This window comes from Xiphophorus hellerii, chromosome 2 (assembly GCF_003331165.1).
Source record: "Xiphophorus hellerii strain 12219 chromosome 2, Xiphophorus_hellerii-4.1, whole genome shotgun sequence".
Classification (NCBI taxonomy): Eukaryota; Metazoa; Chordata; class Actinopteri; order Cyprinodontiformes; family Poeciliidae; genus Xiphophorus; species Xiphophorus hellerii.
The window spans coordinates 31811218-31837774 of NC_045673.1; the positions used below are offsets into that span (position 1 = coordinate 31811218).

At 37.3% G+C, this 26557-nt stretch overlaps 3 protein-coding genes across 7 annotated transcripts in view; 1 reads left to right on the forward strand and 2 right to left on the reverse strand.

Moving 5' to 3' along the window:
- The window catches only part of deaf1 (DEAF1 transcription factor), a 22563-nt gene extending 11248 nt beyond the window's left edge, over positions 1 to 11315 (reverse strand). For 4 of the 5 annotated variants that reach the window (XR_004336860.1, XR_004336863.1, XR_004336861.1 and 1 more), the window contains exons 1-13: positions 10902 to 11315; positions 9757 to 9854; positions 8901 to 9027; positions 8659 to 8808; positions 7869 to 8008; positions 7619 to 7684; positions 6571 to 6615; positions 5564 to 5687; positions 4812 to 4946; positions 4234 to 4526; positions 2721 to 2813; positions 2545 to 2634; positions 1692 to 1795 (exon numbers count right to left, since the gene is read on the reverse strand). Coding sequence is in view for 1 of the 5 variants with exons in the window: in XM_032547865.1 (XP_032403756.1) it covers positions 1694 to 1795; positions 2545 to 2634; positions 2721 to 2813; positions 4234 to 4526; positions 4812 to 4946; positions 5564 to 5687; positions 6571 to 6615; positions 7619 to 7684; positions 7869 to 8008; positions 8659 to 8808; positions 8901 to 9027; positions 9757 to 9854; positions 10902 to 11097 (1659 nt within the window). In the remaining 4 variants the exon portion in view is untranslated. Of the gene's footprint in view, positions 1 to 101; positions 1796 to 2544; positions 2635 to 2720; positions 2814 to 4233; positions 4527 to 4811; positions 4947 to 5563; positions 5688 to 6570; positions 6616 to 7618; positions 7685 to 7868; positions 8009 to 8658; positions 8809 to 8900; positions 9028 to 9756; positions 9855 to 10901 lie in introns of those variants that run through there. The other variant, XM_032547865.1, reaches the window with a different exon arrangement.
- Positions 11316 to 13619: 2304 nt separating this feature from the next.
- bet1l (Bet1 golgi vesicular membrane trafficking protein-like) lies at positions 13620 to 22024 on the reverse strand. Its single transcript, XM_032547889.1, has 4 exons — positions 21934 to 22024; positions 17421 to 17506; positions 16858 to 16914; positions 13620 to 16743 (listed from the first exon to the last, which is right to left on the reverse strand). The coding sequence occupies exons 1-4, from the start codon at positions 21950 to 21952 to the stop codon at positions 16576 to 16578; spliced, it is 330 nt and encodes a 109-aa protein (XP_032403780.1). The 5' UTR covers positions 21953 to 22024; the 3' UTR covers positions 13620 to 16575.
- Positions 22025 to 24018: 1994 nt separating this feature from the next.
- Positions 24019 to 26557, forward strand: part of LOC116709418 (plasma membrane calcium-transporting ATPase 1-like) — a 47508-nt gene continuing 44969 nt past the window's right edge. Inside the window, exon 1 of the mRNA XM_032547939.1 lies at positions 24019 to 24711. The gene's annotated coding sequence lies outside the window, so the exon portion shown is untranslated. The remainder of the gene's footprint in view (positions 24712 to 26557) is intronic.

Sequence of the window (26557 nt, forward strand, 5' to 3'; positions counted from 1 at the left end):
TGACCAACCTTTCGTATTTTTACTCATATTTCATCAATTTTGTCTTTGAAAAATGACCTTTAACAGATTCTCTGTCATTTTAAATCAAAATCTACCAACACTGTGTAACGATTTTGGGCTTATTACATAATTATTGTTGTTGTATTTTGTCTGTTTTCCATTGTTTAAAATGAAGACGTTTCTTGTTAGGACATTGAATAAACTCTAGATAAAACTCTTACTGCTTGTTTATTATTCTCCATCAATGGTTCACTTTAAATTTATAAGGGTTTGTGGGAATAATGACAGAAAATAGGACCAAAATAATTCTTAATGACTTACCGCTGACATGACTTTTCATCAGAGCAGGCAAAAATCACAAGTGGGGTGCCCCAAGGTTCTATTCTAGGGCCCCTCATATTTAAAATCTACATGCCCTCCACTGGCTCAGATTATATTATGTAGTAAGATTACTTACCTTAAGTAAGCAGATGACACACTTCTCTACGTTACAATGTAACCAATTCAAAGACTATGAAACAATTCAAAGTTTAGCAGATGCTTAGAACAAATCAATGCATAGATGTGCCCATAACTTATTTCAGCTGAACAGAAACAAAACTGAAGTTATTATCTTTGGATCTAAAGAGGAACGATCTAGAGTTAACGCACAATTTCAGTTATTACAGCTGGAAACCAGAGATAAGTTGAAAACTCGGTGTAAAGATGAACTCTGACCTGGACCTCCAGAGCCACATAAATACATTTACAAAGTCGGTCTTCTAGAAAACTGCACACCTGCTGAAACAGTGAGTGATTTGCGTTTGATTAATAATAAGTATGTATTTAACCAGGTATGTCTTATTAGGATTAAAAATCTCTTTTTCAAGGGCGACCTGACCAAGGCTGGCAGCATACACAGATGATTACAAATCAAAGCTCTATATCAAAACCCAATTAAAATACAGTATGGATAATAAAACCATGAACATAGATCAATTCCTGTCTAGATTGCAACTTTTTACTAATTCTCTTCATTTTGCCGCTGCGATGTATTATGTGTTGATTCTTTGTGTTTTTTCTTTATCACTTTCATGTAAAAGCATTTTGAACTGCCTCGTTACTGAAATGTGCTTTGCAAACAAACTTGACTTAATGATATAAAAATATTTTAGGAGAAAGAACAGAGAAAAAAGCACACCTGTGACAAAGACTTTTTTGTCCTCATTTAAGATTATTCTATTTTCAGTTTTCAGCACATGGCCACTGTAACATACGTGAGAGAACGTTTATCTTTGATGTGTCTCATTCTCATTTTACCAGGCCTGGTGGTAGAGAGGCAAATATCTTCATGAAGAGTCAAAATGGCAACAAGTTAGAGTGAACACTGTCTCAGGAAAGGCCCTAAATAAAAGCATTGTGATATTGAATAAAAGTCCAACAAACTAGGTCATAAAAAAATAGACATCTAGTAATATTCAGAGTTTGATTTGACAATTTTACCACACAGCATGGTATACAAAGTACTGAGCTCCAATATTACAGTTATCTACTGAACTTTAACTATTGTTCAGTTTGCTCAGATGCAGTTCCTCTCATAAGCACTAGTTGCCGCTGTGATAATGTGATAAAGTGATCGGAGTAACTGTTGTTATTGTTAAACCCGGAGCAGCTGAAGAGGAGAGGAGGAGCAGCAGTGCAGCTAGCTCCACCTTCATTTCACTTTGTCCATGTCGATGGCTGTGATTGGCTCCTCCTCCGGAACAGCGACGCCCCCTGATGACTGACAGCATAAATGCTGGTGATCCTTCCAGTCCTGCATAGACCAAGAAACAGAAGGTTTCTATAGAACACAGTGCTTATAATAGTTATTAGTGCCACACCACAGTAACCAACACGGCCACCATTTTAGTCTTCGGTTTGACTCCTTGACTACTACTTCAACATATTTTTACTCAAGTAAAAAGTAGCCGTCCAAAAATTACTCAAGTAAAAGTAAAAACGTATTTGGTAAAAAGGTGGCTCTAGTACTGAATAACTCATCAAATTATCAATCATTTAATATTTAAAAAATAAAGTTATGTGGGAATATTTGTATCTTAAAGATCAAAGTTATTCATACAAATAACATAATTACAAAATAACAAAATCAGGCCAAAAAAACCCACATTTTTCCAAATCAGTTTCTTCCAATATAAAACTTATCAAAACTTTAACAAAAACTGCATGTGTGTGTGTGAGATATGGGTAGATAATACAGAAATTTTACTCAAGTAAGAGTAGTGATACTTCATAATAAAATTACTTAAGTAAAAGTAAAAATACTCCTAACTCCCAACTCTGTTGCCAGGGATATGAATAATTTGGACATAACTGTACTTTTTCCCATTAGCCAGGTTGCTTTAAATTGTTTTGCCTTTGATAAATGAAATTATTTGATTATCTTTGTCTAAAGCTAAAATTAGCATGATGATCTGAAATATTTTTGTGAAAAAAGCAAAAAACATCTAATCTACGAAAGGGAGTATCCGTCTTTGCGGCTCTGTAGGAAGTGTGGAGACCCACCTTCCTCTGGCAGAATGTGGAGCAGTAATTGACTTTGTGACATCCAGTACACTCGCTCATCGCCATCCGGCCACAGTTCACACACATCTCCTGCAGAAGCAGAACACATCACTTTAGGCTACTGAGGGAACCGCCGAGCGAGCGCCGCTGAAATTGCGGAAGCTGGTTTGTCATACGTTGATGATGATCTCTGTGATGTCAGAGCTCCTTTTGGCCTCAGAGTCATCTGGCTGTTGAAACGAGATCTGGTTCTGGAATGGCTGACCACACTGCACACCAAAACACACACGTTCAGGCTTCATTATCCATGCTTTTCTAAATCCTATCCGGTGCCTTACGTGTATCCGAGAGTGTAACCAAGAGTGTTGCGATAACTTTAATAAGCCTACAACTTTTGGCCAAGTTTTATTTTGGTGTACAAGCATTCAAACTTACTGCAAACCGAACACAAACCATGTTTGTGTTTTCCGCCGCAAAGTTTTTTCGATTATGAAATCGAAAAAATTGAATCTTTTGTCACATTAAAACCACAAAATTAAAATTTTTTAATTGTGATTTTCTGTAATAACACAAAGTAGTGCAAATTTCTAGGGCTGCAGCTACCGATTATTTTAGTAAATAATAGCTAAAGTAAAAGTTAAAAAATTGGCATATTCTGCAGATTTTGTCATTTAACCCCTTCAGATTATTTTTCTGCAGTATTAGGAATACATATGAAAATGCAAATAAACAAATAAAGTAAAAAAAAATTTAGGCAATAAAATAAACATTTTAAAATGAAATAACACATCATTCCTTTACTGCATGCTAAAGGAAGCATCTGCTGCTAAAAAACACATCTACATGACCTTTCTGTTCATTGCAGCCCTTCAATACAGTGAAGGGCTGCTCTAGTGTTTATTTTTTAGGATAAGCAGTTAATAACTGCATAAACAAGGTTCCTAATAAAAGATTTTTTTTACAGAATTTGAACCAGGTGAACTGCGACAGACTGGCGACCTGTCCAGGGTGTACCCTGCCTCTCGCCCAGAACGTTAGCTGGAGATAGGCACCAGCACCGCTCCTGACCCCACAAGAGTGTTAGAAAATGAATGAATTGACCAGATGAAGCTAAAACTGCTACTTGAGGAGTTGTGAATAGACTATATTTACAGACAAAGAGGATTTTTTTTTATCTTAAAGGCAAAATGTATATATATTTTGTCCATTTTTGGCTTAATTGCTGCCGTTCTTTCAGCAAGCTGGATGCTTTGGAGTTTGTATACTTCATTTAACAATAAATTGAATGCACAATTAAGTAGATAGTTATTTCAATAAGTGATTAATCATGATTAATCTTATTAATTGTTTCAGCTCTACAAGTTTTTGTAAAGTGAGTTGAAAATAATCAATGGCTTATGACTTTTTATAAATAAAAAGCAAAAATTCTTAAATTAGAAGTAGGTCTGAACATTGATTACTTTCTAACTCATGTACAATCTGTTCTTATTTAGGAAGTCTCTGTTTACTTACCAGGTGACTTCTGAAGGCTATTGGGTTACTAAGCCAAATCAAAGGGACTATATGACTATATTTATTTAAATTAAAACAATGAATCATTTTCCTTCTCCTTCAAAGTTATGTGATCTGGTCTAAGTAGTTTGAGCTTTTCTATCTGATTCTTAGAGTTTCTGGTTGAGTTGGCCTCACCTCCTTCCTGCTCCCCTGACCTTTGACCCCTGCTGGCTCCCCAGCACCGTTTTTGGCCTGTTCTATCAGGGCCTTCAGCTGCTGCACGTTGCTCATCAGCGTGTTCGCCAGTTCCTCCAGGTATACCCAGGTGTTCTTCTCTCCTTCATTCACAGCCGAACATGCGTCCCCTACAGGCGCCACTTCCAGCCCCGCCACCAGCGTTGCCGACGGTGATGATGCCGTGGAGCCCACTGCTACTTTGGCTTGGATGGGCTGAGGAGCAACAGCCAGAGCTGGCAGTGCTGTTAGCACTGGAAGAAAGACGCAGGCAGACTGACATCTCAGGGAAAGCTGTACTTTAACTAGACCAGCTTGTTTAAAAAACAGGATTATACTCTGTATTAGCATGCTCATCACATTAGGTGATTTCTTGTATTGTATAAATTCTCAAACAGCAAAAAAGTGACAACTAGTTATTTTCATAGTACTCTGAAAATAACATGGTTCCATTTTGATTAAAAAACACCTGATGCTTATTGCCTTCATTTGGAAAAGAACAAACCAGGTGAAGCTAGTGTCTCACTGACAGAGCGTACCTGTGGTGCTGGCAAACACGTCGCTCTGTGCTGACCCATCTGAGATGATGGCGGCCGAGGCGGCGTCGCTTGTTGGCGTACGGTCAAAGGTCAATGTGTTGGAGGTAGCAAACTGCCCCGACGGGGACACCGTGACTGTCAGAGAGAATAGCAGGATTGGCCAATCATACGATAGTTTTTGGTAACCGCGTAAAAAAATAAAAGGTCTATCCTGAATGTGAAGACCAGACTGAGGCCTCAGGAACACAATCTTTTTTTTTTTCTTGTAGCGCTGGTAGAGGGAACATTATTTTTCTGTTCTGGTTGGAGTATGTTTAGACTTTCCGTAGTATGATGCCATGTTGTTGTGAAACTCGCTTCATGGTGGACAGTGGAACTGCTGATCAAGCATCTTTCAGGTTATGATGGATGCTGAATTATTCCTGAATATTGGAACTGATTGTTTTTCCTCTGACAGTGACAGTTTGGGTCAGATAGTTAAAACTTGAACAGGATATTGATCCTACACATAGCCTGGTTTTGGAGTGGAAAAGCAGGCTAACATTGTGGAATGGTCTGACTAAACACATTTTGAGCACAACCAGAAGCTTAAGACATCAGAGGTATGTGGTCTGACCTAAAACTGGTCTAAAGCTAGACATAAATATGATAATCCTAATGAGCTGCCATTACAGCAGTGCCTAAACATTAGCATGAACCAGTTCAAAGTTCATTTTTTCTGAGTCACAAGGAAGCTGATTTCTGTGACATACACGTGGTTCCTGGAGTCAGCTGGATATTCTTCAGGGGGCTGAGATCCTTCTTTACTGGAACAACTGGGAGCTCGTTGTCCTTCTTCCGTCTTTTGTAAGGAACAAAGAGACGGACAGGGCCGGTCTGGAAAAAAAAATGGAAAAAAACAAGCAGCTGTGAATTAAATGAGTGCTGATGAGATTTTTGAGACAACTACCACTTTAGATTATCTTACTTCTTGCAATACTGTACTGTTAAACTGTGACTTGTGGTAGATTTGAGCCCTAAACTAACAAAAACACACACAAATAAGTAAGTGGAAAATATAGAAAAGTAAAAGCATTAGAAGGCAGGGGCTTCCAAAGTAGAATTACAAGGCTTGACAGCCGGGGATAAATCTGTAAATCAGGACTCTGTCACAGCAATCACATGTTGAAACTTATAATCATAAACTCCACAGAAACATTCAGCTGGAACAAACTTCAAGTGATTTTTCAGACACATCCTTCCATGTTTTATTCCTTCTGAGGTCAGAGGAGGGGTTACCTCCAATTAGGATCAAAACTGAGTTTTCTAGCAATTCAAGTATTATTTCCTGTAAACATATGCTGAAGAGTTTTTTACAATTATGATTAGGTATGACCTGCAGGGCATTTTAAAATGAATTACTTTCAAACGTATAATAAATAGTGACAAAAAAGTAGATTCTGTATTTGTAGAAAGTTTTTTTCCCTGATAATCACAGAGGGAATGTGGAGGGATATTTGTTTTTTAGCTGAGCTGTACAGGATATTGGTTCTCATTTACAGGATAAATGAGATGTAAAGCTGTTTCAAATTAAAATTATTATTATTAATTTATTCATTATTAATATCCCTGCAAATGAAATAATTTCTATGTCAGAAAACTTAAGATTTTAATACTGATGTGAGCTCTTTTAAGGGCTACTGAAAGAAATTCACCCAGAAATGGACAACAGGTTAAATACACATGCTAAACATGCAAAAAATAAATAATAAACACTTACCATGGTGATATTTTCTGGTGTAACAGAGTCCCCATCCTTTGGTGACTGGAAAAGAAGCAATGCATATCAATAAATGCATAAATATGAGAAAATCTTAATTCTGCCACTTGAACATGTGATACAACAGTTCAGCTCACCCAACTTTATGCTGGATCTTTGGATAAATAATGAGTTCATAATTTAATTCCTATGTTAATCAATACGTTAGAAGAGTGGGGTCATGTTGAGAGGTACAATCTGCCCTCTAGATGCTACATTGTCAAACATTTCATTCTTTGTTTGGTTTTTTTTTTTCAATAAACTTTATGTGCATTGGCCTGTCACGATAACAAACTTTACTTGATGATAAATTGCCCCAGAAATTATTGTGATAAATGATAATATTGCTATCTTGAGACCATTTTGAAGAAATATATAGAGAATTGCATAACAATGCAAGTACACCCTCTCAAGGATGAGTAAACTTTAATAACGAACGAACACTTCTCACTGGAACTGGAAGATATGTTAAATATTATCCAAAATAAAACACATTAACCTAAAACAATAAATAAAAAATGAAATAAAATCTACTTACAACTGAAACCATAAAAAATTAATTGTGAAGTTTGTAAACAAAATTGACTTTCAAAGAACTACCGAGTTTATTTATCATAGGACTAATTGATTAAACTAATCAGCTAATCTGATTTGTTTTTCATTGTGTTTGGGTCAAGAATACACTTCTATAAGACAAAATGAAAAACATGGGTTTATTTGAGTCAGTCAGGTGTAATTAGATTTAAGTCTAGGTTTTAATCTTAACTACTTAACACTTTTGGGGGGGGGGTTTCCAAGACAAAATAAAATCTTTGGGTTTATTTTAGTCCATCAAAACCACAACCTAGAGATTCTGTATTGCACAGTTTCACTGCTAATGTCTGTGGAACGGTTATATGGTCCTTTTTAAGATGGTTTACTTCACAATAAAAGCCTCAAACAAAGATACAGGGGCGCAGATTTTTTGTTGTTGGTGAACTGGCATGTGTTGAATCCTACAGACACTCACATGTGTCAGGTCATCACAGCAGGCGGCACAGGTACAGGAAGCAGCATGAGGGTTCAGAATATGCTCCTAAAACACACACACACACCCCACACACCCACACAAAGAAACAAGTTTAAATACTGAGGAGGGAAAGATGTACTCCAGCTTTCTGTTTAGAATCTGTATAAAATAGTAAAACACACACCATGAAACCATGAAAGTGTTCAGTACAGTTGCAGTCCTACAGTGTAGCTGTTGCACAGTTCAGTACCTGTATGAGGCATAGCAGAGGTCGGCCAGCGTATCTGATGCTCCTCTTCCAGTCTTTGCTGCTCGCTCTTCCCGCCAACGCTTCAAACTCAGTCGGAGCAAACCACTGCTGGTTGTGTTTGATACAACGACCTTTGCCCCCTAAACGATGCACAACTATTTTAGCATAGAAAATGTCAGGAATAGCGCAAACAAGACTGCTTGCTGTTAATGAATATTGAGCAAACTATCGATATATAAAAGTCTGCTGTTTAAACTAACATGACCAAAGAGCGTGGGGGAAAAAAACCAAAATACAAAAAAATATTCAGTTGCCTAAACTTTATATTATAGATCCTTTGAGGAAAATAGGCAAGTTAAAACCAATTGGAAATTTAGCAATGAATTATATGAATAAATGGTGAATAAACACAGAGAAACATGGAACATGGAAACAGACTCAGATTGTTATTTCAATAGAGAATTACAGGTGGTGCCACAGGCTTCAGCAGCTTTTAATCACCAATACTTAACCATTGTGCTCTGCAAACCCAGGACTAAAACATATTGAACTAGGTAGGGATGCACTGATATGAAGATTTGGGCCAATATCAATATCCGATATTAATACTGACAGAATATGGAATCAGATATTGGAAAATGAAAAAGATGCCAGTATTTTATTAAAAAAGTAACTTGTTTTTAATATTAAATTCAGAAAGTTGAGCCCTAGTTATACATAGAGGCAGGTAGACGCAATAGATTTGTGCTGATACCACAAGACAGAAGACAGAATTTTCACAAGATGTCACCTGATCCCAGCCGGTTCTTGTACAGGACTCCACTCGTATTCCTGCAGCGGACCGGCAGCTCGTTGTTGTACACCGATGGGTCCCAGTTGTATTTGGAGCAAGAGTCTTTGTCCTGCAGCGGAGTCAGAGGAGTGGGTGGAGTCTGAGGGCCTGACAGACGCACACAGAGGGATATAAATCATTTGTGATCATTTTTCACTTGCTGATAAAAAGCATCGTCCTGCCAGGACAGTACAGCACACCGGATGTGATGGTGGCAGCAGACTTGAGGCCCGTTGCTTCCACGATGCTGCCATCAGTGTGAACAACAATCAGGGTGGCCTTCTGGGTACTGAGCCCTTCGCCCAGCTGCAGAGTGGTCCTGCCACTCTGTAAGCACACACAAACAGTCAAATACGGAAACAATAACATGCTGTAAATGATATTAATTTCCCATATCTGTGGTTTAGCATCGGCCGATGGTGAACCGATACAGAAAAAAAAGTACTGAACTGACTTAAAATGTTTGTTGTTTTTTTAACAGATATAAATGTACTGGACTACAAACATATTTGATAACTCTGCACTAGTACAGTACTCTTAAATGCACCAAAGGATTCACAAGCTTGGTCAAACATGAAAAAACAACACAACTTTCATTTGTTCTGTCAATCAATTAGGAGTAGAAGAGCCAATGTAAAATAAATAATAAAGAAACTGAAAGTGACAAAAACAATAGGTTGACTACTTTGGTCAAACAAGTAAAAAATAAACTGCAACAAATCTTTCAAATGGTTCAGAAAGTGCAATTAGGAATTATAAATATAGCGTAGAATAAATAATAAAGCAGAGCACAAACCATAGAATTAGAATGAATAGATCCACCCTTATAGGTCGGGCACATTGTCACCGATATAGAATTTTTTTCAATACAGATAATGTTGGATTGGTGCATTTTTGAATTCCTAGACAAATTATTTTTCACAAGTCCCACAACAATATATATTATGTCAAAATAAATTATGTGAAAGTGAACTTTCACTTTTATTCCTCCATAAAGTCACCTTACAAATCAGACATGAGTCCATGGAAAGATTTGAGCAGTGAGGTGTTATTTACCAGAACGTGCTCAGGAAGGCTTGCTGACGTTGCTACTGTGGTGGTGAAAACATTGTCTTCTGCAGCCTGAACATCCGCCACGGTCACTGCAGCCACCTCTGATCAGCCCCAAAAGATAAAAATCACTGAGGTCCAAGAAAAACTACAACAAATTATTTCTGTGAATAAGACAGGACTGTGAAATGAAGTCAGACCAGTTTCACAGCTGAAAGTATGGCACACAATAAAAGCTTGTATTTAAATTCCTCTATGTTGATGAATTTAAGATTGCAAACTTGGAGTGAACCAACCAATTTCCTTAATTTTGGATGATCAGCCAATACTTGCATGGGAAACCGACCATATCCACCGATCTTATCTACCTCCGGAAAGTTAGACACAATTGGCCTTCTGTTGCCTAAACTTTATATTTATATGTGAGAGCACTATCTCATGTGCACCTAAAATAAGTTTGTATCGTTGGGTATTGTTCAATGTTTTTCAATAAAGTAAGATGGGAACACTGAAGGTTTATCGTGACCTCACAATGGGTACACTCTTTTTTTGAGTGAATTGATGACACAATTAAAAACTTCCATGATTTTTTAAGCAATTAAAATGAACATTTTTAGCAACCAAAGTTACTCAAACTAAGTCAGTATCCATTTATTTCAAGTTCTTTGATTATTTCATTGTGTATTGCAAGATAGAAACAAATTAAATTAGTCTGACATCTTCTTTTGTAAGTCATTGTAGATGAAATGAAATATTTTTGGTGGGTGGGGGCCCACACTACAACTGAGGCAGCCTCCACAATATATTTTCAATATTGACATTTTTTACTTATAGCTTCGGGGTTACATTTTTGAGTAATATCTGTATTTTGTATCATTATTTATATTTATAAATATTTCTTACAGGAAAATGAAAGAACATTGGCTAAATCACTGAGACTCTTAAAATTACTTCAGGAACATACTTGAATGAAATTGGGTCCAAATATCAACCACAAAGTTTCGGTGGTTGTTTAAAAATGCAGAATACTCCTGTGATTTTATTAGAGATATGCCAATAAAAAGTAATACATTCGTTGGGCTTGTTATGCTAACTACCTCTAACCCTCTGTTAACCCTCCTGAACAGCAATGGCCTCCTGCCGCTGCCTACCTGCGAATGCCGCTTCGGCCTCGTCTGAGTTCGGGAGGTGCTCGGCTCTCATGTCAATGTTTCGCGGTTCCGCTATCACAGACATCGGAGCGACTTCGGCCTCCGACTCCGTATCCGAGCCCACTCCCTCCACCGACCCACCGATGGGCGGTTCATCCAGCCCGAGTGCCTTCGTGGCCGAGGCTGCCTCGTCCATTCTTCCGCGGAACGACAAGAACCGAATAGGGCCGAGCGGCCGCGGAACAAAGAAACAGATCCGAGGTTCCCGGAGCCTCGAACAAAGCGACGCACAAGTAACGGAACTCGTAAGTTAAATTTTCTGAAATAAACTATAACTTTATTTACCAGAAACTCAGGAAAACTCTTACAAAATTCGAGCTGACCCGGAAAATTAAAGGGCAATCGTAATTTCTTTTTATTTCAAACCTACGGCAAGCGATAAACCGGAAAATGCCGAACGGGTACGAATTGACCCGATGAGAATCCGGCCAAAAATAGCAATTTTGCACGCGTATTTCATACTTAAGCGATGTTGAAAATACCCATGCTTTGTTCTCCAACTCATTGATAATTGTCCAAAAATCTGTGTTTTTTACTTCTATTAATTTTTATGTTTCAGTTTCATGGTGTTTCAGAGCAGACTCCTTGTTTGCACTTCCACAGGGCTGCCTGTGGTGGAACACTATTCATACTGAATTACAAAATCATTCATAAAATAAAAAAACTATGTTGGCTGCAACAAATTTACCAGAATAGAACACAATATGAACTTTGTCAGCCCTAACCCTGAACCCTTTCACTGAATACACAGCAAATCCAGCAGACCCAAATTAACTGTCAGATATGATTTCAACAATTTTAAAGTGTCTATATGGGTCCACACCAGGAAGTATTAATTTAATTATTTTTGGAGAGTTGGTACCTTAACTCTAATTAAGTGTCAAATATCAAATCTGCTGGAGTTAATCATTTAATACTTACTAACACAAATTCAGTGTTAGATCTTAATATGAACTCTCAGAGTATTTTTAACTTCATAAGAGTTATTTGTAATTAATATTAAATAAGTATTTTATTGCTTTGAACTTCTAAAAAATCCTTGGAAAATAAACATTTAATAAAGAGGCAATGATTTTCTCAAATGCATTTATTTCAAAACGTGCACCATAATTACAAAACATATAACAACGTGGAATAATGTGCATGTTTCACATGTCGCTTTCATTCACATATTGCTTATCAAAAGGTCTGACATATCAGCTGTGCAATACAAAATGCAGTATGCTTAATGCATTTTTCTTCAATACAATATGCATGAAATTGTTCAATGTACAAGGTGGAGAAAGTAAAGCAAGCAGTTCATGTAATATGATAGAGTAAATGTTCTTTTAACAGATAAATTGCCGGATATTACAGTACATAACAGACCAACCTGATATTCAGATCCATCACTTCTTACCCAGTTTCTGTTTCTGTTCATAAGAGACTGGGCCTCTCTGCACTCCCCCAAAGAGCTGTCCACTCACGAACACAGATTGTCTTCGGGTTGTTGGGCTGTTCGGCCGGGGACTTCACCGTACCCCTCCACTGCATTGGACAGTGTTCAGTCTCCCAGTACGATAGCCAGTGTTGGTCTCTGGACCATAACAAACAAACAACATAACAATAAAAATGGAACGAAGGAATATATTTTTACTACAACTCTAACAACTAGCCTCAATTACAGAAATGTGGAGTTTCAGAGATATTAACACTTACATAATCATTTTTGGAGCTTGAATCTTCGAAGAATCCATGGAGAACTCGGGAGGGGGAGGTTGATGCTGACGACTGGCGATTCATCCGCAACCATACTGATCCTAATATATCAGGGGTGCCCAAAGTCGTTCCTCAAGGGCAGGTGTTACACCGATGCGTCGGCGCATGTGTCAAGCCCATAACCAAAACCCCGTGTCTGTGCGTGTCTTGCTTTCAGCAAGTCACGTGACCGATACAGGAACTGTTTGGAAATGTCACTGGCGCGCAAAACTGTGTTTATAAGGAAGCGAATCTGTCAGCGGGATGCATTTGCCAAAGGATTTCTTGATCTTTTACGGTACAAACGAAAGGCATACGAAAGGTTTCGTAATTTGGGACCATTTAGATCTTACGTCAGAAAATAAGGCATTGGTTATCACTTCGTTGTTGTTTCATCCGGTTCTTTTCAGTTTCTACTCGATCTGAATCCAAATTCAGCTGAAATCGACTCTTAGTTTACTTTCATATTATGTTCTGCAGGTTAAGTGTTGCATATGTTTCTCCTTTTAAATCATGCATTTCATAATTTTATTCTTAAATTACCCTCCATAAATAAAAATCTTTAGACAGAAAAAAGGAAAATAAAGACAACCCCGCTGTAAATAGATAAAAAAAGACATTTCCAGCAAAACACATCCATAAAGATCTGCGTACAAAATAAATATAAAAGAAAAAATTAAATTTATATGAACAATATACAGTGTCACTAAAATCTGTTTTATTTAAATAAATTCACCTCCTCGATGCTGAGCCTTTATAGTGCCAGGCATCAGAATCAAGTCGCAGATACACTCAGGTATACAGCCATTCTACAAATTACTGTTGCTTTTTATAAACTATTTCATGAGAATGTATTGTTTACTTCATTTTTTCTACAGCAGGAGAAGTTGTGCCAAAACACGGAACAGGCTAAATTTCAAATTGTTGGAAAAACATAGTTTTTTTAATGAAAATTTGTGGGGGGGGGGGAGAACAGTCCACAAGCATCCTCATTTCAAACACGTTCACTTTCATTTTCATCACTTGGTACATGTTCACATTATTTATTGACTATATTGAAGAATATCAAATATATTTAGAATTTAACTGAAGATATTACATAATACAATATATAATATACAATAAAATACAATGACTTAAATCTTATTCTATAGACTAAGTCATCAAATCAGTTTGTCAACTACGTTGAATGCTGGGATTTTTAATGTGCAGCAGGTGTCAGTATTCAGTGACGCAGTATGGACACAGTATCAATACAGTTTTGCTTTGGGTCGAAACGATACATGACTCCTCATTTACCCATCACTAGCTAACACCGAGCCGTGTGGCGACGTGATGTATATTATACAGCTTGATCTCAACTCAAAATAATAGTTATAAACCAACTCAGAAAAAATTACTTACCAAGCGCACCGAGTTAAGAAGTCAAGAGTTACTGATTCCATTTTAACACCTCTAGATTTGATACGGAAATACTTTTGTTTTAACACTGGATTTTAACTACTAATAATATACACCCCAGAGTTACATAAACAGAATGTGACTCTATTAGAGTAAAATTAACTCTGTTTTTGCATAAAGTCTACTACCACCAAAACATTTAACACTTTTGAATTTGCTGTGTACATGACATTATCCATTCACATCTGCTTATAAATACACTTAAAACAAACCAGCTCTATTTAAACTCCATGGAAAACCATGTAAGCATTTTCCTTTAACAGGAGACAACATAAAAATAACTGCAAAATAAATCACTTGCAGGTAATATTTACAACAAATTCTTTTAAATCTGTGATTAAGACATTAAGAGTTTTTGCTATGAAGGACTTTTTTGTAGTGCAGCAGAACTTTCTGGTATAGTGAGTTAAAAACAGTAAAAAGAAAAAAGTGGAGGCTTTTGATCAGTTTCAATATTTTCTACTTAGTTATATGTCTGTGGTTGTGCTCTTCATATTATTCAGACAAGTTACTAAACGGTAACAAAGTGCTCAATGTTCTCCTTAATGTGTTCTATGTGCTTCAGTTATGCCACCAAAACAACCAATGAAACAAAATATCAAAGCACTTTTCCTGAAAACAACTTAGAACATCTTGAACATTTTATGATCAATATCTAAATGAACCACAGTAATTAATTTTGCTATAATGCATTTGAGCATTGTAAAACATCTGAAAAGTTAACATTATATCCCTGAAGAAACAATCAAGTTATTAGTGAGAAACATTTATTTACTGGTAGAGTAATTCATTTAGGTAATCTGATAGCAGGAAGGAATTGAAAGCAGACAGTATGTTACACAGTGCATTAGACATATTGAGAAAAATCCGTTTGAATTTCATCCATATTAAATTAAGCATTACACATCAAGAGTTTCCTATTAGACTGTATCAATTTATCAGAAAAAGTTTCAAATTTGACCCTTCCAGCTTTTTTTCCTCAACACTTAGGGTCTAAAAAAGAAGACTGTGTTGTAATTTGCTAATGATGAATGTTGCTCAATCAGTAAATAAAAGTCTGCTGTTAAAACTAACACATGCCCAAAGAACCTGGAAACTTGGGGGAGTTGGAAAATACAAAAAAAAATTCAGTTCTCTAAACTTTCTATTATGGATGCTTAGAAAAAAAATTAAGCTAAAAACCAACTGGAAATTTAACGATGGGTGATATTAATAATTGGTGAAGTAAACACAGTAAAACATAAAAAAAAGAACATGGAAATTACAATATGGTAACACTTAGTATCTTGTGAGTAATTTTTCTGATAGGAATGATAAATTAATTTGTAGAGCTATTTAGTTTATGAGTGGCTCTTAAACACACCAGCCTAGTTCTCTTGTGACTCCACTAACAAGTACTAATCAGCCTGACACACTCATACTGAAGGATTAAACTGAACAGAATGCATTACTTTTTTCCTTGTTTTTAAAAACCAGTTTGAAATACATAAATCAAATCAAACAAAATACTGTTTTTTAAGCCGCTATTACTTTATGAGCTCACAAACCTTTTTTTTCCCCAAAAAAGAAATGACCTTTTCACGAGAAAACAGGAATTTTTGTGACCAGCATTAAATGGTGTTTACTGAAGATAAATTTGTTAGGACAGGACTCAAGTTTTCATATTGCCAGGAAGTTATTCAATCAATTCATCTGTTCATTTTTTCAAAGCAATATAAAGACCAAAAACATCCCTGATTATTATTTCTACAACTTGGGATAAAAAACAAATGAATCAGCAAACTAACAGACACCTGACCGTATGATCATAAAGGTTTTACTGCTCTGGTTGCATCCCATCCTAGTTTGCTGTAGCTGTGATCACATGTTCAGTAACCCAACCTTATTGTTACACCCACCCTACTTTCATGGCTGTTTTGGCTCCATGACTAGCACTTTGTAAATTCAGTCTGCTTACTTAAATCTGAGGTAAACCAGAAGCATGATGGCATTGGGTCAACCATTCTGTTAAGAAGCTTCTCAAACAATCACAAGGCGTAAACATCATATAGAACCTGGACTGAAAGCATGACTTAGCAGGGCTGGAGGTAACAGTTAGTTGTTCCTCCTTGATGTGTTTGAATGAAGCTTTCCTTCTGCTCCACTTTGGAATCGCTCAGCTCCTGGAAGCATCGGCATGTTGACATGTTCCCTGCTCTTTAGCATAACAACACTCACTATAGTTTCCCCAAATGAGATAGCAAATACCAGCTGCTGTACATCAGTTCAGCTAAATATACGCATATATACATCCAATTTCTTTTTATCAAAAAGGTGTTTTCTTAGCATGAGGACCTTAGAGGCTACTCAAGCCTATCAGCTAAGGTTTGTCAGTCTGAGTTTCACATCAACACAGGTTGACGATGTTCTCCTGAAATCAGGTCTGGATCCTGGAAACCAGGTAATAGAGAAGAAAGAAGGCCAGGACCAGCCCTCCGGAGACGTAGCAGAGGAGACGTCGATTGTCTTTGCCAGATCGGACCATCGTGGAAAACCGCTTCACACTGCCGCTCAACAGGCCCGTTGCACTCATGAAGTTTGAGTCCTGAAAGACGAAGAGGGAGAAGACAATTACAGCTTTAGTTACTTTCAACACACACCTGCAATAAGACCTAGAGGTCCGCAAGAACAGCTTACATCAGAGGCAAGACAGACTCACCATGTTGTCTAAGTAGTCATTCTGATCGTCCACCTCTCTGTCAATGTCATAAGCCAGCTGTCAGAGAAAGATTCAATTAGTATGACAAAGTTTGGAACTGCTCCTTATTTCAAACTGTATGTCCATAAAAGTCACGAAGCTTTCTTAATTGGAAAAAAAATTCTAAACCTCTAAGTTTGGAGAAAAAATTTACTTAAAAGGATAGCGTTATGTATTTTCCAGGCACATAGTATTATTTTATAACATAATCAAGTAACCATGTTACCCTTCAGATGCTATAAAAAATTTAAGGATTAAAGGATTTCTCAAACATGCATGAAAGAATCAAGGCAACATTCCAGATATGTTTTTGATGAGGGTAAACATTATAACATGATGTAAAGCTCAAAAACGTCAACTTTACATAATACTGCCCCTTTAATACAAATGGAAGAAGGAAGTAGCACATGTGGCTAGAATCTCAAAATAACAAGCAGGTAGGCAGACAACCGACTACCATCACTGATAATCAGACCGGTAGAAATAAGCTTCTTACATACAGATCGGTATGTAAGGTTACATACCGATTTCAGTCGGGAGACTTTGCTGGCCAAGTTATCAGTCAGTCGTTTGTTTTCAGCATCCAGCATGCTGTCGACAGAGCCATGACCTGAAGACACACAGACACAAACGACCAGGCCAGTGTTAAATGTTTACAAGTTGGAATTTAAAATCAAGATTTTTGTTAAGCGCCTCCCCACCCACAGTATGTTTTTATTTTTGACAGTTTAAGGACTTAAAAAAAATCCTATACCTGTAAGTTTGGAGACATAATGGACTGACGATCCATTATGTCTACTGAGTAACTAACAATTGCATTTCTCCTGTAAATCAGTTCTCTAGTAGATTCAAATTACAGTTAAATTACATTCATGTTATTGTTAAACATGGCAGTTTTTATTTTGAAAAGAGTGAATGATTTTTTTTAAAGAAACAAACATTAATTTAAGACTTTATATTTCATTCTCGTTATATGAAGAAAATGTTAGGACTTAACAGAACTTCTTTTAAGCAAGTGAAATAAAACTTTATCCTGTGATTTATTTTTTAAGGTCTCTCTTGTGCCTCTGGTGCTTTTACACCCACTGTCCAGGTTACCCAGCTTCACTTCAAACACACTATACAGAAAGCTTCCTTACAGCTAGTCTTGACTGATTTCAGTCAACTACTGAAATTCCTGTTAAAGATACACTTCCTTTCTTGACAAAGGAGGTAGCATAAAAACTAGAACGAACGTTTTTATTTTAGATCCATCGCAAAACTATAACGGGACAATTTTTGGCTTTAAATTCATTTCTACAGGGTTGTTTACTGCAAAACATCAAAGCCTTTGTAGAAATGCCTACAAGAACTACGACACGAGGAATGAAAAAATGACAAAAAAGCAAATTGAGGAAATGATGAAAGAACAAATGTACAAACTTACGGTCTAACTGAAGGACTAAGACTTTGGATCTGAAATCTGGGCTCATCTAAGTCTTGCTAAGGCCTAAAACTGACATTATTAAATCTAAGAATTTTATTTTTTACATAACCCAGCTTATACATATACATATACAGTAAAGAACAAAAGTTTGGACACACCTTCTAATTCAATGGATTTTCTTTATTTTCATGACTATTTATAAGACAAGAAATCCCACTTATTAACCTGACAGGGCACACCTATGAAGTGAAAACCATTTCAGGTGACTACCTCTTGAAGCTCATCAAGAAAATGCAGAGTGTGTGCAAAGCAGTAATCACAGCAAAAGGTTGCTACTTTGAAGAAACTAGAATATAAGGGCTATTTTCAGTTGTTTTACACTTTTTTTGTTTAGTGCATATTTCCACATGTGTTATTCATAGTTTTGATGCCTTCAGTGTGAATCTACAATGTCAATAGTCATGAAAATAAAGGAAACTCATTGAATTAAAAGGTGTGTCCAAACTTTTGGTCTGTACTGTGTGTATATATATATATATATATATATATACTGTAAATATATATATATGGGTCATTGACGTATAAGGATTTCCACCAGGCTAAATTAAAAATTTTAAAAATATGTATATCCATTGTAATTACTAGAACATGTGAAATGTTGTGCACACAGAAATCATAATTTAACATTAAAATTAGACCTTTTCAGAGGTTTATCAATATAATTTGACTGTGGTATTAAAAAATGTCATGTGGTGCGACCGTAAAATAATTTGTCGTAAAATAAGGTATTTTCCATGATGTATTAAACATTTGTTTTATAAATTTCCATTTATTTAAGGTGTTTAGAAACAGAGTTTTTACATTTCTTTGTATTTTTCTGGCAATTATGACACTTTTTTCTCCCAAAGAACTGTGAAATTCCATTTATAATTGACTTGATCACTGTTTTTCTTCACCATTTCATCAAACTGTGATAAAAAATAAATAAATCTTCAATCACTTGAAGATACTGTATTAGTGATTAATATTTATGCTCCAGATACTGTATATTCTATTTTGAATTCAATACATTTACTTTTTTAATTGGTCGCACCACATGATTTATGGTCGCACCAAATTATTTATACAAAAATGTAGGTCAAGAAACAGGTCAAAATCCTTTTAAAACATAAAAATAAAATTACAAGCAGGAACAGTACATTACTAAAAACACCACAAATAAAACACCATTTAATTTGCATAAAAATTAATGCAGTAATCAACTTTGTAATAGGTATTTCAATCATATCCTTAATAAAATCTGAAAGTACAGGAGATTACTTTAATTTTCTAATTTTATTTTAGAAAATGAATAAAGACAGACATTTTCAATCTCCCAAATGTAAGTAAATTAACAAAAATGTAATAACAAATAAATAAATCAGCTAATTATGATCGGTGGCCGATCGATCGGCACACAACTACTCCTGGGTACTTTAATGTCCATGTGAACAAAGGGAAACGCTTATTGTCAAGCAGTTTTTAGAACCAGGTATTCGTGAACTTTGCCCAGTCTTGGCTGTTCAACTTGGAACTGAATGAGGTTGCTGCTGGTTCAGGATCTGATGAGCATGTGATCATGTGAACAAGTTCTTGTCAGACTGTCGAATGGTGCTGACTTGGACTTTTTCTCCCACATCCTGAAGTACCTGGCCCACACATGGTACTTCATCATAGCTCACAGCTTGATGACAGTGGCATCTAGCTAGATAGATCAAAACAATAAATGACAAAATACATGCTGTAACTACTCCCCTAATGTTACATGTTCAATTGTATTTTTATCATAATATTGTTCAAAAAATACAAAAATTGTACAAAAATCTATTCTGGAAATAATAATGCAAAGTACTGTTTTTGCATTTGAGTCTTGAATTCAAAAATAAAAGCACATATACTACCCTTCAAGAACATAAATGTATCATTACAATGGTCGCACCAAATGATATTTTCATGTTCAGTAATTAGTAACACGTAAATAATTTACCTCCTTAAAAAAAACAAGCTAACTTCCCACACAAGGCAAATATGAAATTCATAATCAATACAGAAAATTGTAGGAATATTTAAATATTAATAGTTTTTTTGAGTTCATACCACATGATACCCAAATATAGCAACTACATACCTACTGCTAAAAGTGGCACTTTTTATGAAATTTGAGAAAAATTAACAAACCTCTTTGATGTATCCAAGGACTGTTGGCAGACTGTTGGATGATGTAACATCTTGTTTTTAACTGGATTTCAAAATATAAGTCCAAAAATGGGAATTTCTTGATGGTCGCACCACGATATTTTGTTAAATGGACATTTTCGGGAAAGTTTGTTTAAATGTTACAATGGAATTATAACTAAAAATGCTTTCAAAGTTTGCACAGGATGAAGAAAAGACTTTGAAAATCATGCCAAACAGGAAAGAAAATATATTTGAACAGATTTAATGTAATTTTTAAGAAATTTTAAAGCAGTAATTGAGTTCGGACAGTCGCACAGCATGACATTTTGACCTTTTAAAGACCAAAAAAATGGCCAAGAAAAACAGCTTTTGAAAGATTAAAGAAGGTGTGTATGTGGAAAATATATTGCATATTTGTGGTTTCTTTTTATGAGCTTAAACCATTTTTTTAACTGTAAAAAGTAGAGCCGGTGTTATAGATTAACTGGTGGCTGAATTAACTGGTGGAGGCATCTGGGAGACGCAGATGTGACTTAAATTTTATTAAATATGATGACACCAACCTCATTGTTTAGCGACACTTACTGTTGGTAGTGTCGCTAACAAAATGAAGAAAGTTCAGAAACAGTGCGGCTGCATTGCAGGATCTGAGCCAAAAACACACACTAGGCTAGAAGTGTTAAGCAACTCACATTACAGGTACTAGAGAGTTAATTACAATGTTTTTCTGATCAGTGCTGGTTACAAAAAGCAGAAACCTTCCACTTAGGTTTATATTGTGGCTGTGTCATGTTGATTTCATGAGATGAAATTCATTTATTCTGGTGAATCTGAATGTGAATGGGATTGTCGTGTTACTCATTGATCTGGTTTTGCTCAAATGCGGTGTTTTCGAAGCGAACTCAACGCTGCTCTGTAGAAACTTGTTTTGAAATATAATTTTCACATGCAACATTAAACATATTTGCTTCAAATGGGATTTATAGTATAGTTTTGCTAACGGTTTTGTCACACAAGTAGCATTTTTCAACAGGCATCAACACAGCCACCTACAATTTAGAAACATCTGCAACCACTTAGTTTGGCAACCAGTTAATCTATAACACCGGACAAAAAAAATGGGCGTCACGTCATTGAGCTATATAAATATATATATAGCTCAGTATAGACACGTTCAGTCTACTCCTCTTTGTTAGAAACTTGTAAAGTTGCTAGCTTCGCAAGTTTAAGGCTAGTTTAGGTGAATTAATCGCAGTTGTCATCCCGTACGGTGGAGTTCGAACTAAGCCACCACCACGACGTTTCATTTAGGCAATAAGAGAGTTATATGATTGATAAACATAACGAACAGCTTAATCTCAGAAAGTGAATACGTGTCTAAAAACAAACTGTACCTCTGTTCCAGTCCGCCATGTTGCTTCCTGACGTCACGATCAGCTGTTCAGATGCACGTGACCACCTTGTTTCGTCAATTACAGACGTCCGCCATATTGTGAGTGGCAGAAAAAAAAAGCTTATTTACGCAACGTTTTCTTCATCATCCTCTCATTGACGGATGGCAAACATCGCCACCTAGTGTACATGCGTGTGCCTCTGGTGGTACATGGTTAATGTCAGTTCACATTAAATGACCAGTGAATAACTAATATAAGTTTAGAACAAGCAGAGGTGGACAGAGTACCCAAAAATGGTACTCAAGTAAGAGTGGCACTGCTACTGCATCGTATTTTTTAGTCAAATAAAAGTAAAAAGTAGCCATCCAAGAAATTACTCAAGTAAGAGTAAAAGAAGTATTTTGTAAAAAAAAAAAAAAAAAAATCTACATAAGTACTTTGCAACTGCTGCAATTATCGATCTTTTAATATTTCAAAATTAATTAGATAAAAATTAATATAAATTTATTTATATTTAATTACAGACTCTGCAATGAGTGAGTGCAATGGGCTCTTTGCACCTCAGCTTCCGCGTTCGGGGAAAAACGGCTCAATTGTTTCCGATCTATTGAAAAAGGCTCTTTACACTGGGTGTTTGCAGGGCTTGTCCAAAGTAACAATTAATGATGTACATCGATCCGAAGCCCCGACAAGTAAGCTGGAGAAAGGTTTTAAGATGTTCGCCTCGTTATACACAGATAGGAAGGTGAGTTTTACTTTAAACTTTGTGGCTAACATTAGCTTTAGCTTATGCTAGTAGGAAATATTCTCTGACATTTTTCTTGTAAAAACGTGCCATTTATGTATCTAAACATTTTTCATCCATTCTAACGGACAATGTTTTTACCTTATGTTCAAGTATATTACCTGCGTTTATTGTCGTTAGTGTCAGAAACCAAGTAACGGGGATTTTACGGTTCAGGCTTTTTGCTTCTGTAGCATGAGGAAGCACAACAACAACAGTAGAGCAGCTCTGGTGTCAGAGTTCTAGTTCAGCTGACTGTTCAGGTTCAGAGTTGTTGCTTTTTGAAAAATATGGCTGTGTTCCTTAAGGTCTCCGTGTTAGTTCGCTTTATTAGTTTTGCATGCTTCTTGTGAAGCAGGACGTGTTTACAGCAGTGTGTACAGGCAGATCAGTTGCTCAGCTGTCTGGCTCTGGTCTGCTCTCACGTTCCCATAAACTCTCTTTCAGGCTGAATGCAGAAGTGATTCCATGGAAATAACACAGGAGGCTCCTTTACCTTCTGCTTTAGGCTGAAGAAGCTGATCCGGAGTGAAGTGAAGGCTGTAAACTTTGCTGTGCAGCGTTAGCTTTAACTGGTAGCGACGTATATTTACAAGCCACCGTCTTATTAATTCAGGACCCCTTGGAAATCCATGAAAACTTAAAAGCCCATTATATTAGGAAGACAACAAAGTGCATAGTATAGTTTTATTTGCATCTGAAATACGACTTAGTCTTTTCTAGCTGTCATAGTAACTCAAAGCGGAAAAAAGAGAGCCGCATTTGCGCATGCGGTTGTGACGTCAGCGCGGCAGGTGCAAAGAGCCCATAACAGTAGAGCAGCTCTGGTGTGTATTATGAAGTGTTGTGCACTGACGATATCTGACCACAGGGAGGCAGCACATATACACGTGCAGTGGGCATATGACCCACCAGCCATGCTGAATTTCAACTCGAAACATATGCATTCATATTCATATTCAGAGTAAATCAAACAGACTTCAGTCCACTCAGCGCATCTGCTACTACGGTGAGCAATCCTCCAGCTGACAGTAACTCCTGGTATGGAGGTCATCATCTAATGTGGAAGGGAAACTTTAGACAGCCTTGTAGGATGTAAAAGCACAAGAAAACTAAAACATGTGAAGTGAAAGAATGATATCCCTGTGTATGTGTGTGTCTGTGCATGCGTGTGTCCCTGTGTGTTCAGTTAATCCCCCTGTATCACTATGTGCTGTAATCCACCTGTGTGTGTTTGTGTGTGTTGTGCCACCTGACATGAGCTTGCTCCTCTGGGTAGCTTTGGATGGAGGGGGATGTGAGGTTTGTGTGTAACAAACAGAAGCCACTGTAAAGAAGAAGAAGTGCTGATGCAGTCAGAGCGTTGGGAATAGAACAGGCAGTATTTTAACTCGGCCTGGGTCAGAGTGTTTCTATGAGTTTGGAGCACCAGTGGTAGATTGCTCTGTCTACTGCCTGCTTGGCACTTGAATTCTTAAATTTTTCTATGAAACTGCTCTGGTGTTTTCCATGCTCATCCCAGCTGTAGGAAACTTCCACTGCTTGCAGTAGACATATTGATGCTGATATGAGTACATGCATTGCTGAGGTGGAAGCTCCAACAGGTTTACATGCTGTGTGCGCAGACACCTGTGCATCCCTCTCAGCAGGAGGAGCTGCAGGAGCAGCCACAGCCTCTCTGGAGCTCTCTGAAGCCACAGATTGTCTAATTAGATTAGGCAAGGCTTTCCACAGATAATCATTTAGCCAGCTCTGTTCTGTTTTGTGAGCTCTTTTTTTTCCTCCTGTTTTCCTGCGATGGAGCGCTGCTTGTGCCTGTCAGCTCGCTGAAGGTCAGAATGAATTTCTCTTCAGTTTGATGAGTGAAGCTGTGGTCTGCAGACTGATGGGTTATGGGGTGGTTCTGGAGCTGTGATTGTCACGCTGCTCATAGTAATCGGACTCCCACTAATACCTGCTGCTGCTGCTAACCGGAGGCGATGGGGGAAGTTTGTGTGAGTAAAGCCTTTCTTTTTCTCAGGCGTGTAAAGAAAGAAGACATTGCTTTTTTGTTGCTTACAACAGACAGTTAGCTGTTTGTAAATCCTCAAAAGAAATACATTAATGTGATTTTATGTACTTTAACTGATTAGCAGACAATGTAGTAAAAAATAAATTGCAGTTCCTGAAGTGAGATGATTTAGGAATCCTGACATGTTTTGTTCTGGAATTGTTGTTTGATAAAACCATGGATGGTGGCCATTAGATTCCTCCACTAATTTGACAGCCATGACTTGTGCTCACTGTGGCTCAGTTGTTCCTCTCTCCTTCAGCTTTGAACAGGCTGCCTCTGCTTCGTTCAGATTAAGCCCGGCTGACTGATTGACACAGCAGCTTACAGTTGAAGGCGCCGAGGTCACAACCTGAGGGAAACAAACATAAAGACACTCAGTCAGAGACATGAAGCTAAGAACTATTTGAACTGAATTTGAACTGAATTGAACATAAATGGCTTTGGGAAATGCCTTAGTAATTGTATGGAACCTTAGTACTTGTATGGTGTAGTATTTGTATGGAACCAAAGTCCATTACACACACACACTACAGTCATTCACCCATTCATGTGCACACTCACACAGTGATAGTGGCAGTCTGACAGAAGCAAGGATAGACCGGACCCTCTGACCACCACCTTTTTTTGCAATTGAAAAAAAGGTGAATCTGGTTGGATTCAGTGTGAAGGTTTTTATTGCTTAGAGACACTTTAAATCTGAGAAAAGGCAAAGAAATGGTTTGCTTAATCTGAGAAAAGGCAAATTAAGCAAATGTTACACAGCAGGAAATGATGGGCCGAGTCACTCCTCGTGCAGCATATTTATTCAGTTTAAACTGTAAAAAGAAAATACAGCGGTTACAGTAGCGCTCCCAACATCCGCTGCAACAAGCTGTCCTCTCGGCAATGGCGGACTCCTACAGCCTGCCAGAGCGTCACCCGCTGTTGCATGTGGTACTACAACAAATACACATGCTCTCTACTGACATCACTGTACATCTACATCCAACATACTTTCATTAACTCAACTGAACTCAAACAATACATAAGTTTAAAACACATGTTGCGGCCCTATTAAGCCGACCCACCGAGCCCACATAAGCGCGAGCCAAGCGTGAGCCGTTAGCCTCGCTACTTTAGCCTGGTGCTAACTCCTGCTTTATATCTAGCTCAGTAATGCAGCTATACTGAAGCGCCTTTGTTGTGTCATTCCGTACCCGTCGGAGGCTACTGGCGTTACGAGCTATACATTCTAATACTCAGCTTACCTGTAAAAAGAAAATACAGCGGTTACAGTAGCGCTCCCAACATCCGCTGCAACCAGCTGTCCTCTCGGCAATGGCGGACTCCTACAGCCTGCCAGAGCGTCACCCGCTGTTGCATGTGGTACTGAGCGCCCTCCGATGGCGAAACCAAAACATTGTTAAATCTAATAAACATTAACTCTAATAAACATTGTTAACTCTAATAAATTCTAACGCTAGGCTGTGAGTGATCATCACCAAAAACAAAATGTGGGGGGGGGGCTAGTTTCATGACTCACTTTCCTAGTGCCACACAAACCATTTCTTTGTTTAGTCTTCCTTGCTGCCTTTACCTTCCTCCATATCTTCCAACTGTGCACAATAATTATCTTTGTCTTGACCAAGGACACAATGACAGAGGTGGGTTTAGTGGGGATTGAACCAGCAACCGACCGATTGTGGGTGAACTCCTACCCCCGTCGCCACCATCGCCTTGTAGACTATCAAGTGTCATCTGTAAGACATCTGATCAATGGTTCCCCAGAACTGGTTAAAAATGTACCC

What these genes read in the sequence shown, in the direction of transcription:
- bet1l (XM_032547889.1), bottom strand. An exon ending in AAGTCTCCCGACTGAAATCG is followed by an intron (nt 16,915 to 17,420) that starts GTATGTAACCTT and finishes TTTCTCTGACAG; the next exon opens with CTGGCTTATGACATTGACAG. An exon ending in ATGACTACTTAGACAACATG is followed by an intron (nt 16,744 to 16,857) that starts GTGAGTCTGTCT and finishes TTCGTCTTTCAG; the next exon opens with GACTCAAACTTCATGAGTGC.